We start from the raw sequence: 15,804 nt of genomic DNA on the forward strand, positions 1-15,804 counted from the left end.
AGACTAAGTTCTGAAAGTTTAAAATAATTAATTGTTACTACAAGCGAAGGTAGAAGTAGGGCAGAGGACAAGAGCGTCAAAAGCAAGAAAGATGTAAACGAGATCAGTATACCCAAGGCATACAACCAGTAGGTTATAGCAAGAGCAAAGGCATGTGCTTCAAAATGTAGTTCAAAGTCAGGCGTCAGTGATCTAGGATTCCATGTTTAGTATCTGGCCTTGAAGCTGTTTGTTGTCAGCCTTTTTTCCATGTTCACTTGAGGACATTTGCCCAGCAGGACATTGCCTCCATAACTAAGGACAGGAGTTAGACCAACTCCCAACATGAGGTAATCAGATGTTTACATCCTGCTCCTGACCAATCCCACAAACAGAGATCTACCACTGAGTGTTAGTCACTTTTTCAGATAATGGACAGCCAGAATAATTTTGTTTTGTTTTTAAGCAGGATTTGTGTTGGAAAGATAACGCTAGTGGAATTTTCAGGTGTTGGTTATTTGGTTGTTTATGAGTGAGTGAAGATGTGACGTATTTTGGGATTCATTTCTTGATTTTTTCAGTGGCTAAAGGAGAGGAACATTTATCTATGTCACACGGTACTGAGAACTAGTGGAAAAGATAGATAAGAATTTTAAAAAAAGGATTATCCAGAGTTGCAGTGCCATTGATACTCTTATAGTGGTTAAAAGAATTACTAACTACTTCTTCTCATTCTTTTCTACTTCAGGAACGCCTTTTTACCCAAGTCAGCCAGTGTATCAGTCAGCACCTATCATAGTGCCTACGCAGCAGCAGCACCCTCCAGCCAAGAGAGAGAAAAAAACAGTAAGATCTTTAAATCTTTTTATGAATTGATTGAGAGTTCGTTCACCTGACAAATATATTTACCCAAAGCTAAAATCATTGGTCCTTCTGTTCACAAGTAATCGTGCCATTTTCATCCCTTCCTTATACCCTCACCATTAGACCTGGAGGATTTCTATAAGCATAGAACTAAAAAGTCCAAGTGCAATTTACTTGGTATCAGCTTTCAACATCTACATAACAACATATGCCATACAGCTTTCGAACTGGAAGAATGCAATTTCTAAAGTTCCCACTCAATGGGAAGAATTTGTGCTCAACTCTTTTTTTTTTTTTTTATTGGGGCTCATACAATTCATCACAATACATAGATCAATTGTGTAAAGCACATCTATACATTTGTTGCCCTCATCATTCCCAAAATTCGCTAGCCTCTAATTTTCCATTTTTCCCCCTGTGCTCAACTCTTACATGTTATCTTTTTACACCACTCTTGATCAGCTGACTATCCATCTCTGAACTCACGGGGGAGCAGCAGCAAAGATCAAACGTGCAAATTATTAAAGACGAGAAATTCTTCTTGTGAAATAGATTTATTTTAAGAAACTATCAACATCACTTTTATCTAATAAGCAGGCCCAAGACAATAAGAATGAGTAATATATAATTCATATTGCAAAACTTTCTGTAGTCGTTTGCAGTCTTTTAGATTACAAAGTGATTTTATAACAACAGCTTTGAAACTTTTCATTTTGTTAAAAAAAATGAAAGAGATTTACAAACTTTTGGTACTTCGTTATTAGAAACAAATTACTTGTGTACAGTTCATAATAACAAGGCCATGCCATATATTATTACACTGCCTTTGAGAAAATATTGCATCTGTATAGTCAAAGGTAGGTTGGAAGAGCATTCTCAGAATAAAGGAAAAAATTAAAGTTAATGAAGATGGAAGACAGTAATAACAGATACTGCTAAAGAAGAAAGTGGAACAAGTAAATTATCAACAATATATAAAACTGTAGTAGAAACCTGTTTGCATACCAGAGAAAGGATTGAGATTTAAATCTTACTGAAAAATAACCTTCCATTTCCAGAGATTTTATTAGTGAATTCTTTGGGATTTTTAAGAAATCAGAGCTTGGATAAGCCCTGGGAGGAAGTAGTAACGAGCAAGCCAAGTGGGCTTTTCATGTATCAGCACCGTCCCAGCACAGAAGGCTTAGACCCAGGCACTCCATCTCCATTGCAGCACCATTCTTTGAAAGAAGTGAAAATAAGACCTTGCACACCTTTCTATATCTTGCATCTTTTCACTTACTGTATACATCTTGAAGATCATTCCATATCAGTACTTAGAGACCTACTTCCTTCTTTCTGCTGGTATTTAATTTCAAGGAAGTAGCATAATTTTTTAACTATTCTCATCTTGGTGGACCTTTAGGATGTGTTCATTGGCTACTGCAGTGACTGCAGTGATCATCCTTATGTTCTTACATCCTCAAATGGTTATTTGCCATAGAGATGTGCATCTTTTTTTAATCGTTTTAAAGAACCTCAGAGAACTGAACTACTTAGGTAATTTAGAGCTTTATAGAACATCTACATATTAAAACTATTTTATCAGCCATGTCTTATTAAACAATGTAAACAAAATCAGTTTATTTGATAGTGTAGAGCCCTGGTGGCATAGTGGTTACATGTTAGTCTGCTAACTTCAAGGTCAGAAATTCAAAACCACAGAGCAGCTGCCCTGTGGGAGAAAGAGAAGGCTTTCTACTCCCACAAAGAATTAGAGTCTCAGAAACCCATTAGGGCAGTTCTACTCTGTCCTATAGGGTCACTAGGAGTCAAAATGGACTCAGTGACAGTAAGTTCGGTTGTGAGTTTTATACATAAGCATGGATGCTTTTACCTTTTTTATCTAGAAATTGACCAAACCAGGAACTATTTTAACTACTTATTCCTATGGCCTAGATCTCTCTGGGTGACCTCATATGGTTCTGAGATGGAAACAATCAATCTGGTGACCATCAAGCTTTGATACTTGATAGACTTCCCAGTTTACAACTTTAATACATGACATGCTTATAAATCTACTACCTACACAGATGCCATTTTATTTTAACCTTATAGATTAGAATTCGAGATCCAAACCAAGGAGGTAAAGACATAACAGAAGAGATTATGTCTGGAGGTGGCAGCAGAAATCCAACTCCTCCGATAGGAAGACCTACATCCACACCTACACCTCCTCAGGTAAGCCAGAGCAAGCAGTGACAGATGATGGTGTAAATGTGTTCAATAACCTCTACTGAACTCTTTCTTTTCTAGAGCCGCTTTCTGTACTTCCTGTTCCCACTAGTTGTCTCATAGCCTCGAATATCTAAAAGGCATATAAGCATGATTTCTTTTCCGCCAATCATGACATCTCCCAATTTTGGGGGGTAATCTGTATATTGTTGTCATGTTCAGAACACAGCTGCTGCCACTCTTCCTGATGAACTATTGTGTGATACCAAAAAGAACTACATTCCTATGGAAAGTCATCATTCAATGAGATTTTTATGCTTTCCTGTGGAGTCTTAGGAATTAAATACTGCAGGCTTTGTTAATGCAAGCATTTTTATGAAACAGTGTTCTTTGAAATGACCGCCTGTTACTTAGCACAGACGGTGTATTATAGATACAGCTTCTACCCTTTGGGGCTGGATAAGTGAATGAGTTACTTGAACGAAAAGTACCTCCTTTAATTATTCACAAGGGTAGCTAAGTAGTTAAGTTCTATCAGTTCAGCATCTTTTTATGCGTGGTGAGGCATGTGGTTATCACATTCTTTTGAGAGCTCACGTACTTGTCTTCAGAAATTAATACGTTCCAAGAGGAGCTGGAATTTAGTAAACTTTAGTAGGAAAGGAACCTAAGTGGCATAGTGGATTATGACTTAGGCTGCTAATCACAAGGCCAGCAGTTCAAAACCACCAGCAACTCTTTGGGAGAATTTTCTACTCCTGTAAAGTGTTGGCTAACTGCCATCATGGGTCATCATGATGAGTCGGAATCAGCTGTCGCAGTGAATGAGTCAGATATAGGGAACGGGGTTTCCAACATTTGATAGTAAGTGCTGTAGGTAGGGTTTTTGTGTCATAACTAGGTAATTGTAAATTTTAGTAAGTGATTCATAGGAAATAAGTGATTTTTAAATCTTTAAAAAGTAGCTAAAGTGTAAGTCCAGCATATAGCAGTTTAAAGGAAAGTCATTTTAAGAATAGGAAACTGTTTTGTTCCCTCGTTGGTGACTAGATGGTGAGCAATTCATCAGAGTCCAGTTAGCAAATAAGTGTATGGATGATCGATCTAAGGCACTCCAGAGTGATTGCCTTGAGTGATAGTTTGTTTTCTTTTAAAAATGCCCTCAGTGATGGAGGTTTAAAATAACTGGCTGAGTTTAGAATCTCATGAAAATCTGTGAATTTTGAGTAAGCTGGTTCTTTGTTGTAATGTTTTCTCATTTGTTTTTCACTTAGAAATAATAAAAAATACCTGACATGTATCTAAATATTTCTTCCAGCATCCTGAAGGGTAGAATATGTGGCCAGCTAGATAGATGAGTTTTAAGGTCATATTAATTGAAGTACACAACTCTTCACTATTCCCTGGTCTCGCTTTCTCCCCCCAAACCCCAATCTTTCTCTTTACAATTAGTCTCTTCTCTGTAAGTGAGTATGGGACAAGCTAAATTTGCAAATTTACATTTTCTGCTCATGTGCTGTGTTTAGATATAGGTGTGGTATGGCAAAAACAATTAGGACTGGTTGCTCAATGTAGGCAAATTTGCTCTAAATTTTTTAGACATTAATTAAAATAAGGTTATCATCAAACTGTATTGTTGACAGCCCTTTGTTGATTTGTGTTTAAATTCTCAACACAAACTTGTGTTAGTATGCCTTTTTGCATTTAAATTCCTCTTAGAGATTGTTGATTTTTTAATCTGGTTTACCTGGATTCTTAGTCCCAGACATCCTTGTGCTCTCTGTCTTTCCCCAGGCACCATGGGCCTGACTATGAGTGTATGTGTGTCTTTGTAGTCATAAAGCATACACTGACTATTTACTTTCAGATGTTAAAAGCCATCAGGTTGGTAGCTCATTTTGAGGTGTGGTATTACCCATGAAGGGTAAGTTTATTTTATTCTGGGATTTGCATTGAAATCCACATATTCTAATCTTTTGTCTTTCCAATTGCATGGAATGAACAGGCACATTTTTAATAAAGACCTAGGCACTGGAAAGACTTCATTTTCCCTTTGTTAAAAACAAAACAAAACAAAAACAGACAAGTCCGATGATCGCATGGACTCTTGCCGCATTTCCCAGTAAATCTTAGAGTGGTGTAGATTGTTGAGTGACAGGAGGGCCTTGTTGCCTGCTTTATGTAAAAATGTTGACCTGTTATTTCAAAGGAAGTAGAAATCTTTATTTATGTGAAAACCCTGCATATTTTCAACTTTGGCAGCTAATTTCACTAGTAAATGGCACAATGTCCACTATTTAAAATGAAACAATTTAGCCTATGAACTTTTGCTGTTTCTAGACATTGGCAAATTCTAATGCCAAGAAATCTTGAACCATCTTCTGGTTGGAAAAACTGAAGATAAGACAATCCTATGCACGAGAATTTTAGACTGAATAGTAATGATTGTAGTGCCTTTTGGTCTCATGGAGAACTCACTTTGGGTCAGGCACAGTTACATATGCCGTGGGCAGCAAAGCTCTTTTTCCTTGTCCCTGGGGAAGTTGTAATCACATTAAGGAAGACAGACCAAGGGCTCTGCTCATATGTGGCATTCCTCCTTTGAAGTGTGTACGAAGAGTTAAAAAGCACAGAGTTGATTAAGAGGGAGGCAGAGTTACAGCACAGACTGAAATGTAGCAAATGGCAGAACCCTGCTAGTGACAACACAGGCTAAATAGTACATGGCTGTGAGCTTTGCCTTGGAGTTACGTACCTGCTTTCGAGTCCCAGTTCCACTGTTCAGTTTTGTAACTTAGCCAAATTGTTTTCTCTCCCAGAGCCTGTTTCTACATTTAAAGAATGCGGAAAAGGGAACCCTGCCATTTAAAGTTATTAAAATGAGTAAATGAAACCAAATACTTAAAACTGCTTAAGCTCAGTGCCTGGTGCCTGCTGAGCGTTCAATAAATTTGGCTGTTATTAGTTTTATAATTAGTGTTGCTTTAGGAGGCCTAGAAGAGAAAATGCCTGGGAAGATTTCACAGTGCAGATGCCATTTAATAATCTGAGTTCCCAGATTGGTGTTTATGAATTGGAAAATGGGAGAAGGCTTTGCCAGGAGCCGAGAGCATGTGCAAAAAGGCACATCTAGGAGATAATTACATGAAAGGGAGGTTGTGGTCTTCTTTCAGATGAGAAATTAGGAAATCAGTTGAAGGACTTGGAGATATGTTCAGCAATTGGTTATTAACTCAATGAGATTATAATTTATTTATCGGCCTGATAGGGCACTTTGGGAAAGAGTACTCTTAATGGATACTATTAATCATTACATTTGGACATCCGACCTGTGTCAGTCCTGCTCCAGGCATACAGTGACTTATAGTACCCCAAAATGTAAGGAAGGAACAATCAGGGGTGGCTGCTTTTGTAGTTTTTGTAACAAAAATAGAGGAGAAATAGGTATTTGCTCTTGTTTTTGTCCTAAGAGAAAGAAATTGACTTTGAAGTACTAAAATTATCTATTGCATAATTCCTGGAGATTTTGGATCTCAAATGTGTAAAAAATGCATGTGGATATATTCAGACCCATACAGATACTTACAATACATAGGCATAGGCGCATAGGGCTTATGGTTAGAAAGACTTTATGGATTGTGATAAGAGTTGTACGAGTCCCCAATAAAATGATTAAATAAAATTTTTTAAAAAGAAAGACTTTCCTACACAAGATAAAACCACTCATATATATTTCCTTTATTACTTACGTGGTTTGATTGTTTTACTTTTGTATTAAAAGAGTTTATATTAATACACGCAGCGAGGTTTGGATCATGCAGCCCCCCACCCCACCCCACCCCCGGTAACCCAAATGGCTTGCTTCTTGTTTCATTAATTAAAAAAATCTAATTTGCTTTATCGAAGAAACCAACACATATTACTTAAACGTTACACACATTTGTCCGTAGTTTATTTCCAGGAACACATGATCATGTGACCTCTATAAAGTTTTCCCAGTACATTTCTTTTTCTCAAACCATTTTATTAGGAGCTAATGCAGACATTATACCATTCCATAGTTCAATCATATCAAGCAGTGTTGTACAAATTGGTACCAAAACAATATTTTAAAAATATATTGTCACATTTTGAAAGGCTTTATTCATTTACTGAATTAGCATATATATGTTTGGTTTTGTATTTTTGTATTTCATTGATCCATTTGTGATACTATTTCTACATTATCTTTAATATATACATACTGTCTGTATAATACAGCTTTTAATACTTCAGAGAGCACTTCATACTCTTTACTCCTGTCTTCTAGTGTTTCCCCAGCTGTGCTTGATGGTCCCCACCCCTATATTGGAACCGTACAATCATTCTAAGTCCCTTAGCATGCCTGGTCGATTTACTCCTGCCTATCTGGGCTTGCCTCATCGTTCCAGAGACCGTGGCGGCCTTTTTTCTGCCTTCAAGCAGGAAGTGCTCACTATTGCAGATGTAACTTTGTTTTCGCAGCTCAGTGTTTAAAAAAAAGAAATCTTTCCATCTGAATGCCTGCAGCCTGAGCATCCGTTTCCAGTTTTATGTTCTACTTCTTTACACCCTTTTGCATCACCCATTTATGGCTTATGGGGGCATTTACATTTGCTACCGCTTTGTTCTAAACCGGCTATTCAAGGATCTGGTTCTGCTTTCCTCGACCAATTAGACCAGAGTCTACCCCATTGCTCAGACAGTAAGCCTAGGAGTCATCTTTGCTGTGTGCCATTGAGCATGTTTGGCTCAGAGTAGCCTTATGTCACACAGCATAGAGCCACCACCATGGGGTTTTCGAGGCGTTCGTCATTGTAGGAGCAGAGCACCACCACCTCATCCTGCAGAGCCGCTGGTGGGTTTCTGTTAGCAGCCAAGCACTTTACTTTGGCATCACCTCCTCACACACGCCACCACTAACATCTCAGCCAATTCTGGCCTTGCCTCGCCGCTTTTACAGCGTGCATTACTCTTCCCACCTCTTGCGTGGCTCTCCTAGATATTAATAACTTCCCTACTTAGCTCCTACTGTTTGGCTGCTGCTAGATCTTAACGCTTTACACAAGAGCCTGAGTGATCTTGTAAAAGCATAGATCAAATCATGTCTCTTCCTTACCTGGGGTTGCTCTCATTTGAAACCTACTCAACTGCACCTAACAATAACGTTAAGTTTTCTGTTTGATAAAGATGGGATGTTTTCCCTATTCTTTAGGTCATTTTTCATTTCTTGTTTTGTAGTTTTCAGAGCATACATTTTTTGTTTCTTGTGCTAAGTTTATTCCCAAGTATTTTATTCTTCTTGATGCTATTGTTTGTTTGTTTTGTTTGATGCTATTGTTAATGGAGTTTTTTCTTAATATTTTTGTTGGATTGTTCATTGCAAGTTTATAAAAATACAATTAATTTTTGTATATTGATCTTGTGTGCTGCAACTTTGCTGAACACATTTATTAGGTCTAATGAGTTTCCCAGAAAGGAGCCCTCATCTTGTAGTAATTACTCTGCTATTGGTAGTGTAGTGGTTGGTCTGCAGTCTGCAAGGTCAGCAGTTTGAAATCACTAGCAGCTCCGCGGGAGAAAGCCTGGCCTTTCCACTCCTGTAACCAGGCAAGAGTCTTGGAAACCTCAGGGGCTACCTATGAGTTGGCATTGACTCGATGACAGTCCATTTTCTTGGAATCATTTTTCAGTGGATTCCTACTTCATGTTTTCCAGATACCTTCTTTTATATAACAAGTCACAATTCTTCTAAGCTTCAGCTTATAATGTCCTTCTTTCTGCCTGATCTCTGTATTCAGATGTATTATAAATACTTCAGACTCAAAATAAAAGTTCATGGTTTCCTCTGCCCAGGGAACACCAGATAGTTCTTCCAGTGCTACTTTATTTCTCTCCTCTTCGTTGCCTCTCCCCCCACCCTAACTAATTAGTTACTAGCCCCCAAACCAAATCCACTGCCACTTAGTCTATTCCAAGCCGTAGAGACCCTAAGGTTTGTAAGGCTTTATAAATCTTTATGGGAACAGACAGTCATAGCAGCTAGTGGGTTTGAATCACCAACCTTTAGGCCAGCTGCTCTTTAATGAATTACTTGGTCCTGTCAATTTACCTATATATTTAAATGAAATCCACTCACACCTCTCTATGATTACAAGCCCTGTCAGAGAAACAATGGAGTACTCACTGCCTTTGAGGGTTCAAAACCACCAGCAGCTCTAAGGGAGAAAGAAGAGCCTGTTCCCATAAAGATTTACAGCCTCAAAACCCCTATATAAGATTTCTATGAGTCAGAACTTACCTGATGAACATGATTTTTAAAATTTTATTATTACTACCACCAAAATTATTCCCTCGAGCTACTTCAATACCTTTATGTAAATTCTTTGTAGTTAACTATTCTTTTTTCCCTTAGTCTGTTCTCCATGCAGTAGTCCAAAGAATCTTAAAATGCAAACCTGATTGTCATGTTGCTGCATAAAAGTTTTCCTTTGACTTCCTCTCCTATTGTTTTGGGGATAAAGTTCAGAATGCTTGGTGTAGCCCTGCCTGGTCAGTGGACTACCTGTCTCATTTCACACTGTGATTCTCCTACTTTCCTTTCACACAAACTTGTTGATAATATCTTAATTTTTCTTTTAGAACCATCTTCAGTCTTTGCACATGCTATTCCTTCTGCGTGAAGTGCTTCCTCCTCACTACTTCTTATGTGCCTCCAGAATGCCTACCTTCGCATTGATTCTTTGAAGATCAGTGTAAATGTTGCTTCCTTAAAAAATCCTATGCACAACAGAAGGAAGTACTGCGCGGTCCTGGGCCATCCTTGCAGTAGTGCCTGGGCCTGGGCCGCTGTTGCCGCCACGGCGTTGATCTATCTGAGGGCCTTCCTCTCCTTCGCTGCCCCTCTACTTTATCGAGCCTGGTGTTCTTCTCCAGGGACTGCTCTCTCCTGACAACACATCCAAAGGACGGGAGACCAAGTCTCTCCATCCTGGCCCCTAAGGAGCACTCTGGCTGCACTTCTTCCAAGGCAGACCCGTTTGTCCTTCTTGCCGTCCGTGGTACTGTCAGTCCTTCTTGCCGTCCGTGGTACTGTCAGTGTTCTTCTCCAGCACCACAACTCAGATGCATCCGTTCTTCTTCAGTCTTCCTCAGTCATTGGCCAACTCTCACACGCACATGAGGCCATGGAGAAAACGATGTCTTGGGTCAGGCTCACCGTGGCCCTCAAAGTGACATCCTTGCTTCTCAATACTCTGCAGAGGTCCCGTGCAGCAGGACATAGAGCTATTGCAGGGCATACAGCTAGTGTACTGAAACGATTAATTTTGTGTTTTGTTCTTGAATGTTTTTTCCTCATGATAGAATATCAGCTCTGTGAAGCTAAAGATTTTTGTCTGTTGTAGTAAATGCTTTGTACATGGTAGAAACTAGGGGGACATTTTTTATTTTTAAATTTTTTGGTGGGGAGTATTTTACATACACATCCTTTAATGAATGAGTATGGGAGAATTCTCTCCCACTTATGAAAGAGGCATGCTTTGATCAATTTGTCATTAGATATATTATTAATTTGCAACTCTATTTCATAATATTTCTTCATGGAGGCTATGCTTGCTTATTTGCAATATTTATATATGTTAATATACAAAGTTCTTTTTTTTTTACAAAGTTCTTTTAATGTCATTACTTATACTCCAAACAATTATTAAGCATTTAAGTTGCGTAGCCTCTTACTGTGACATAAGAGACAGCCTCTGTCTCCCCATGATTTATAACAAAGGTCAGCAAATTGTTTTCTCTAAGAGACCAGATAGTAAGTGTTTTAGACTTTGTGAGCCAGTGCAAATAGGGTCCTCCCACAACCAAACTATGCTGTTGCAGTACAAAGCCAAACCCGTGGCAAATCAAGGCTTTTCCAGTAGCTCTTGATTACTGTGGACACTGAAATTTTAATTACATATACCTTTCTCGTGTCAAGAAAGATTGTTCTTTTAATTTTTTTCCCCTCAACCATTAAAAAATTTAAGGACAGATAACCCCCTCAGGATCAATATTGAAAGTAGCCCCATACCAGGAGGGTAAGGGGAATGTTGCTTGGGGGGTTGGGGGGGCCAACAGAAAAGTGGGTGAAGGGAGACATCGATCAGTATAAGACATGAAAAAATAATTTATAAATTATCAAGGGTTCACGAGGCAGGGAGGGTAGGGGACGGAGGGGGCGTAATGAGAAGTTCAGGTAGAAAGAAAATATTTTGGAAATGATGATGGCAAGAAATGTGCGTGACACTATGGATGGATGTATGGATTGTGATAGAGTTGTACGCGCCCCCAATGAAATGATTTTTTAAAAAATGTAAATATTATTAGTTCATGGTCACTATATAAGCAGGTGTTGGGCAGTGGGCTATACATAGTGTGGCAATCCTTTACTTATAACTTCCTCAGTTGTTATGCATTCTGTCACACATGATTCAAAAGATAAAGCAAAGGATGGTGATGACCCTTTTCTGGGCAGTGTGAAGAAAAATGCATTTAAATTATTCTTAAAAAGTGTTTAATAATAAAATCTGGATTTTGTTGCCTATGCCTAGTGTAGAATCTGGTACTTAATAGGCTAGAACTCATTGAAAAAACTCTTATCACTCATAATTGAGACATGAGAATATTTTTTCCCCTCTGCCAACTATAACCTTGACTTTTCAACCTAATTCAACCTTGACATTGACCCTGACTTTCTGAGCATCTTTATTGAAACCTTTTACATTTTGATACTGTAGAAGCTACCTTTCCAGAATAATTCTAGCATGTGTCATCCCCACCTGTATCTAAGTTAGGAGTCCTGGTGGCATAATGGGTTTAGCTTGGGCTGCTAATCCCAAGGTTGGCGGTTCAAATGCACCAACTTCTCCAGGGGAGAAAGCTGAAGTTGTTTCTGTTCCTCTAAAGATATTTTGCCTCCGATACTCTAAGGAGCAGTCTGCTCAGAATGGGCTTGATCAGTGGGTTTGCATCTAGGTTCTGTAGCTGCTCAATAGCTTCGTTTCTTTATGTAACTAAGTGCTTTGAGTGTGACGTTTTGAGTCAAGACAGTAAGTGTATTGCCTGATTTTTCTGACTTAGTGATTAGATCAAACAAGTCATGATTAGTTGTTCTTTGTGCAGGGTTTTCCTTTATAATGAACTTTATGATTGAGCGAGAAGAGAGATATTAGAGCTTAAACAAAAATTTGAAGAGCTTATCCTAATTAAAATGGAATTTAAAACAAGATTAAAGCATTGGCTTATACTCTTTTCATATAGCATACTGTTATCACTGGCTTGTAGAGTGTCAGAGTTCAAAGGGACTGTAGGAGGTCCGCTTCCTTTTCCTTTTACAAGGGACAAACATGAGAAGTACCTCTCTAGCGTTTTGTGGATCTGTAACTGAGTACGGGCTCTTTGGATTTGACACAAATCAACCTACTATCAATCCGTTCTTGTGTGCTTTATATATAGATCCTTCCTAAGGCAGTGTTAATTTAAGACGGCTTTTGCAGTTAACTCTTCAATATGATCAAAGATACTACAGTCTTAGACTGAAGACCTTCTGATCTACATGCACTGTATCTAATGCCATTTTAGCAATAGTTTTTGTATTTTGTAACAATTACCTTTTTCAGCAGGGGAGAGAGTAATTTCCCAGACAACTGGTATAGTTGTTATGTTCTTCCTTTCAGGTAAATGATACAATTTACAAGTCTTTCTTTCCTGAGAAATCTAGGTACTTGTTTAATAGAAGTTAAATGACATGAAATGTTTCTTTTGTTCCAGATGTTTTTCAGCCAGTAGACTTGAACTGAGTTGGTATTTTTCTTTATGGCTATGAAGCCTTTCAGATATTTGAATTTCTATTTTGCAGTGATATTTTTCACCGAAGCTAAACACAGAATAGAGTAATAATGTCAGGCAATATTTTCCAATTAATTGTTCATGGCTTAAAGTGAAACAATAACTCTTCCTTTTTTATATATGGGAATATAATTTTAGTACTCTTCACTTAGCAATAATTGTGGAATGGGAGCACTTTCATGCTTTAATGGGTAGCTGAAATTATAGTATTTTCCCCATTCCTGTTTCTGTTATATTAATCTATGGTCAAATAAGATTGCATATTTTATATTCTTTTCAGCATTGTGACTTGAGTGGCATCTGTCATCATAAATAGCGCATACCCCAAACGATGCATTTCATCTTACAGCCCTGCTTTGAATTAGAATTACTGACTTGAAAACATTTTTAGTTAACCCTCACTTTTAACTGCCCTTACCCACCCAGTCCTTAGTCCCCTCACCATCAAATAAAAGGAGTTGTACAGGGAGATCTGCTCTGACAGCGCGGACAGAATGCAACGGAGGAGACCACCCTACCACCCTACCGCCAAACCGACCTTCCATCTCTGAGGAGACACACTGCTTTGTTTTGTGGCGTTTGTGTAACCCTCAAATCCAGGAAGAATACCTACCTGGAATGTGTTGTCGGATGAGTGTCTGTCCTTTCTTATGGAATTCTTGTTCCCTCTAAGATGAACAAGGGCTGCAATCGTGGCTTGGATAGTGATGGGCATTTCCTCTTTCGATACACTGGCTGTGTGGAAACGTGAGATTCCTCATAGCTCTGAACAGCCAGTGTCTTTACTCAGCTGCCATCATTGTCTCCGAACTTAAAGACTTCAGGTGGAAGTGTAGTTAGGACTTTCTAATTGCCTTTCACCTGTATAATGATACGGACAAATAACAGGAGTCATCCTTCATTTTTGTTCTGTTTGTCCTGCTTTGGGCAGAAGTACCTCTACTACTTGGGTAGTATAGGTAGTAGTATAGGTAGTAGTTTATAAGTTGGCCAAATCCCTTTGGGAGGATGCAAAATTCCCTCTCAAATGTGGCGCATCTATTGTTAGATTGAAACATCAGCTTGTTCTTAGAAGGAACAGTGGAAAATGAATTATATTGCTGACTGTCGTTGCTGTCTCTCTTGCTGTGGCTAATAGTAATAATCTTTTTTCCTTCCCCTTCCCTGCTGCCTCTTTGCCTCCCTGCCCTGTCTTGCCTTTTTGAATTTATTAAATTGGCCCATATATTTTTTTCCTTGCTTTTCTTTCTTTTTCTTTTTTTGTAATCTGCCTTACTGTCTTCCCCACTTGCTTGGGTTCCGTGTTGCTAGTTTTTATGTTCGCACGCTCATTATCACCCTTTTTTGTACTTCAAATCCCAGCAGCTGCCCAGCCAGGTCCCCGAGCACAGCCCTGTGGTCTATGGGACTGTGGAGAGCGCTCATCTTGCTGCCAGCACCCCTGTCACTGCACCTAGCGACCAGAAGCAAGGTTTGTGGATGACCATTTTGCTCCCTTTTATATTGTCTCTTTTTAATGAATTACATTGTCCTCGCCATTAAAGAGTAAGATTAAACGATATGAGGATTATTTAGATACCCACTTTTAAATAGAATTTTGAGCTGGAAATCCAGACAGTTCTACCTCTAGACAATGAAAAAAGGTGGTTAGTGAAAGTTTAGTCCAATAGTGTATCAGTGACCCTCCATGAATATCGATAGCTCAAAACCTAGGTACCTTAAAGTTGTGTTTTGGAACAACATTGGGAGAGGTGGATAAATCAAGAACAAGATAGTTTATATATATGCTTAAGAAAAAAAATTCTGTTATCTTTTAGTTCCATTTTTCCACAAACGATTTAAAATCCCCTCATGTATCTTGCAATTTTTAAAATGGTAAAATTTTCTTCTGACAAGATTGGGCTTCTGTAGCTACAATCAGAGTACTGAGTTCAAGTCCTGGCTCCATTGTGCAGTGAGCTATTTGGCCTTGAGGGACACTTAGTTTGTGAACCTCAATTTCTTCACTTACAGAATAGAATGTGGAAGACCTACCTTACCAGGTTGTTATGGGACCTGGACTGGAGATGCTTGCCACTTAAAAAGTGCTTGGAAGATTATAGTTATTGTTGCTGCAGAAGCCATAATAGGGTCTCTACATCTAATGATCTTGACCATGAAAGTGCCAAGTTGCCTTTTAGATTGTAAAAATAAAACTTTAAGAGGAATCTCAAATACAATGAAATATCATAGTCTCTTTTTGTTGCTTGTTTGGGTTTTAAATTGACCTTCGCTAACACTGGGAAACAATTCTCACTAAGCACAGCAGGGAAATCAGTGACTTTTAGAATTCTTTTATAATGTCTCTGGCATCATTGAAAAAAAACGATTATAAATGATACTTGTGTTATTATTTTCTTGAATTATTTATTCCTCAAAACTCATTATTCTGTACCTGTTATTAAATGCAATTTCTAAGCAGTATTCTTTAGGAGAAAAAGAAAAGCATTTTGCGATTGACTCATAATACAAGGTAGAGGTGTTTACTATTAGTTTCTTGATTAACCTGTAAGTTAATCTCAGTTATCAAACTTCTCAAAGAAGAACTTCTAGTGCCTCATTTTAGTACTTTTCTATGGCATGCACAGATAACTGGTGTTTTAAAAGAAAAAATTATTTTCCCTTAAGTATCGAAGAGCCTAATAAAATAAACTTAAGCACAGACAAGTCAAGTCTTATGTTACTGTGTTTGTTTAATAAGATAAGTCTAAAGGCAGATGAGGAACCTAACCTTGGTCTGCTTCTGAAAGTTCCATTGCCAGATACTTCCTTTAGCAATAATATTGAGTTAAAGCAGAA

The 15,804-nt window shown here is 38.3% G+C and overlaps 1 protein-coding gene across 18 annotated transcripts in view; it reads left to right on the forward strand.

Moving 5' to 3' along the window:
* The window catches only part of EIF4G3 (eukaryotic translation initiation factor 4 gamma 3), a 369,700-nt gene that overhangs the window by 217,589 nt on the left and 136,307 nt on the right, over window positions 1–15,804 (forward strand). For 10 of the 18 annotated variants that reach the window (XM_045298763.1, XM_045298752.1, XM_045298754.1 and 7 more), the window contains 3 exons: window positions 728–825; window positions 2,941–3,063; window positions 14,278–14,437. In XM_045298763.1, coding sequence (XP_045154698.1) covers window positions 728–825; window positions 2,941–3,063; window positions 14,278–14,437 — 381 coding nt within the window. The remainder of the gene's footprint in view (window positions 1–727; window positions 826–2,940; window positions 3,064–14,277; window positions 14,438–15,804) is intronic. The other 8 variants (XM_004705376.3, XM_045298764.1, XM_045298751.1 and 5 more) reach the window with 2 other exon arrangements.

Source organism: Echinops telfairi, unplaced genomic scaffold (genome assembly GCF_000313985.2).
Source record: "Echinops telfairi isolate 266 unplaced genomic scaffold, ASM31398v2 ScPeMD7_7457;HRSCAF=8495, whole genome shotgun sequence".
Classification (NCBI taxonomy): Eukaryota; Metazoa; Chordata; class Mammalia; order Afrosoricida; family Tenrecidae; genus Echinops; species Echinops telfairi.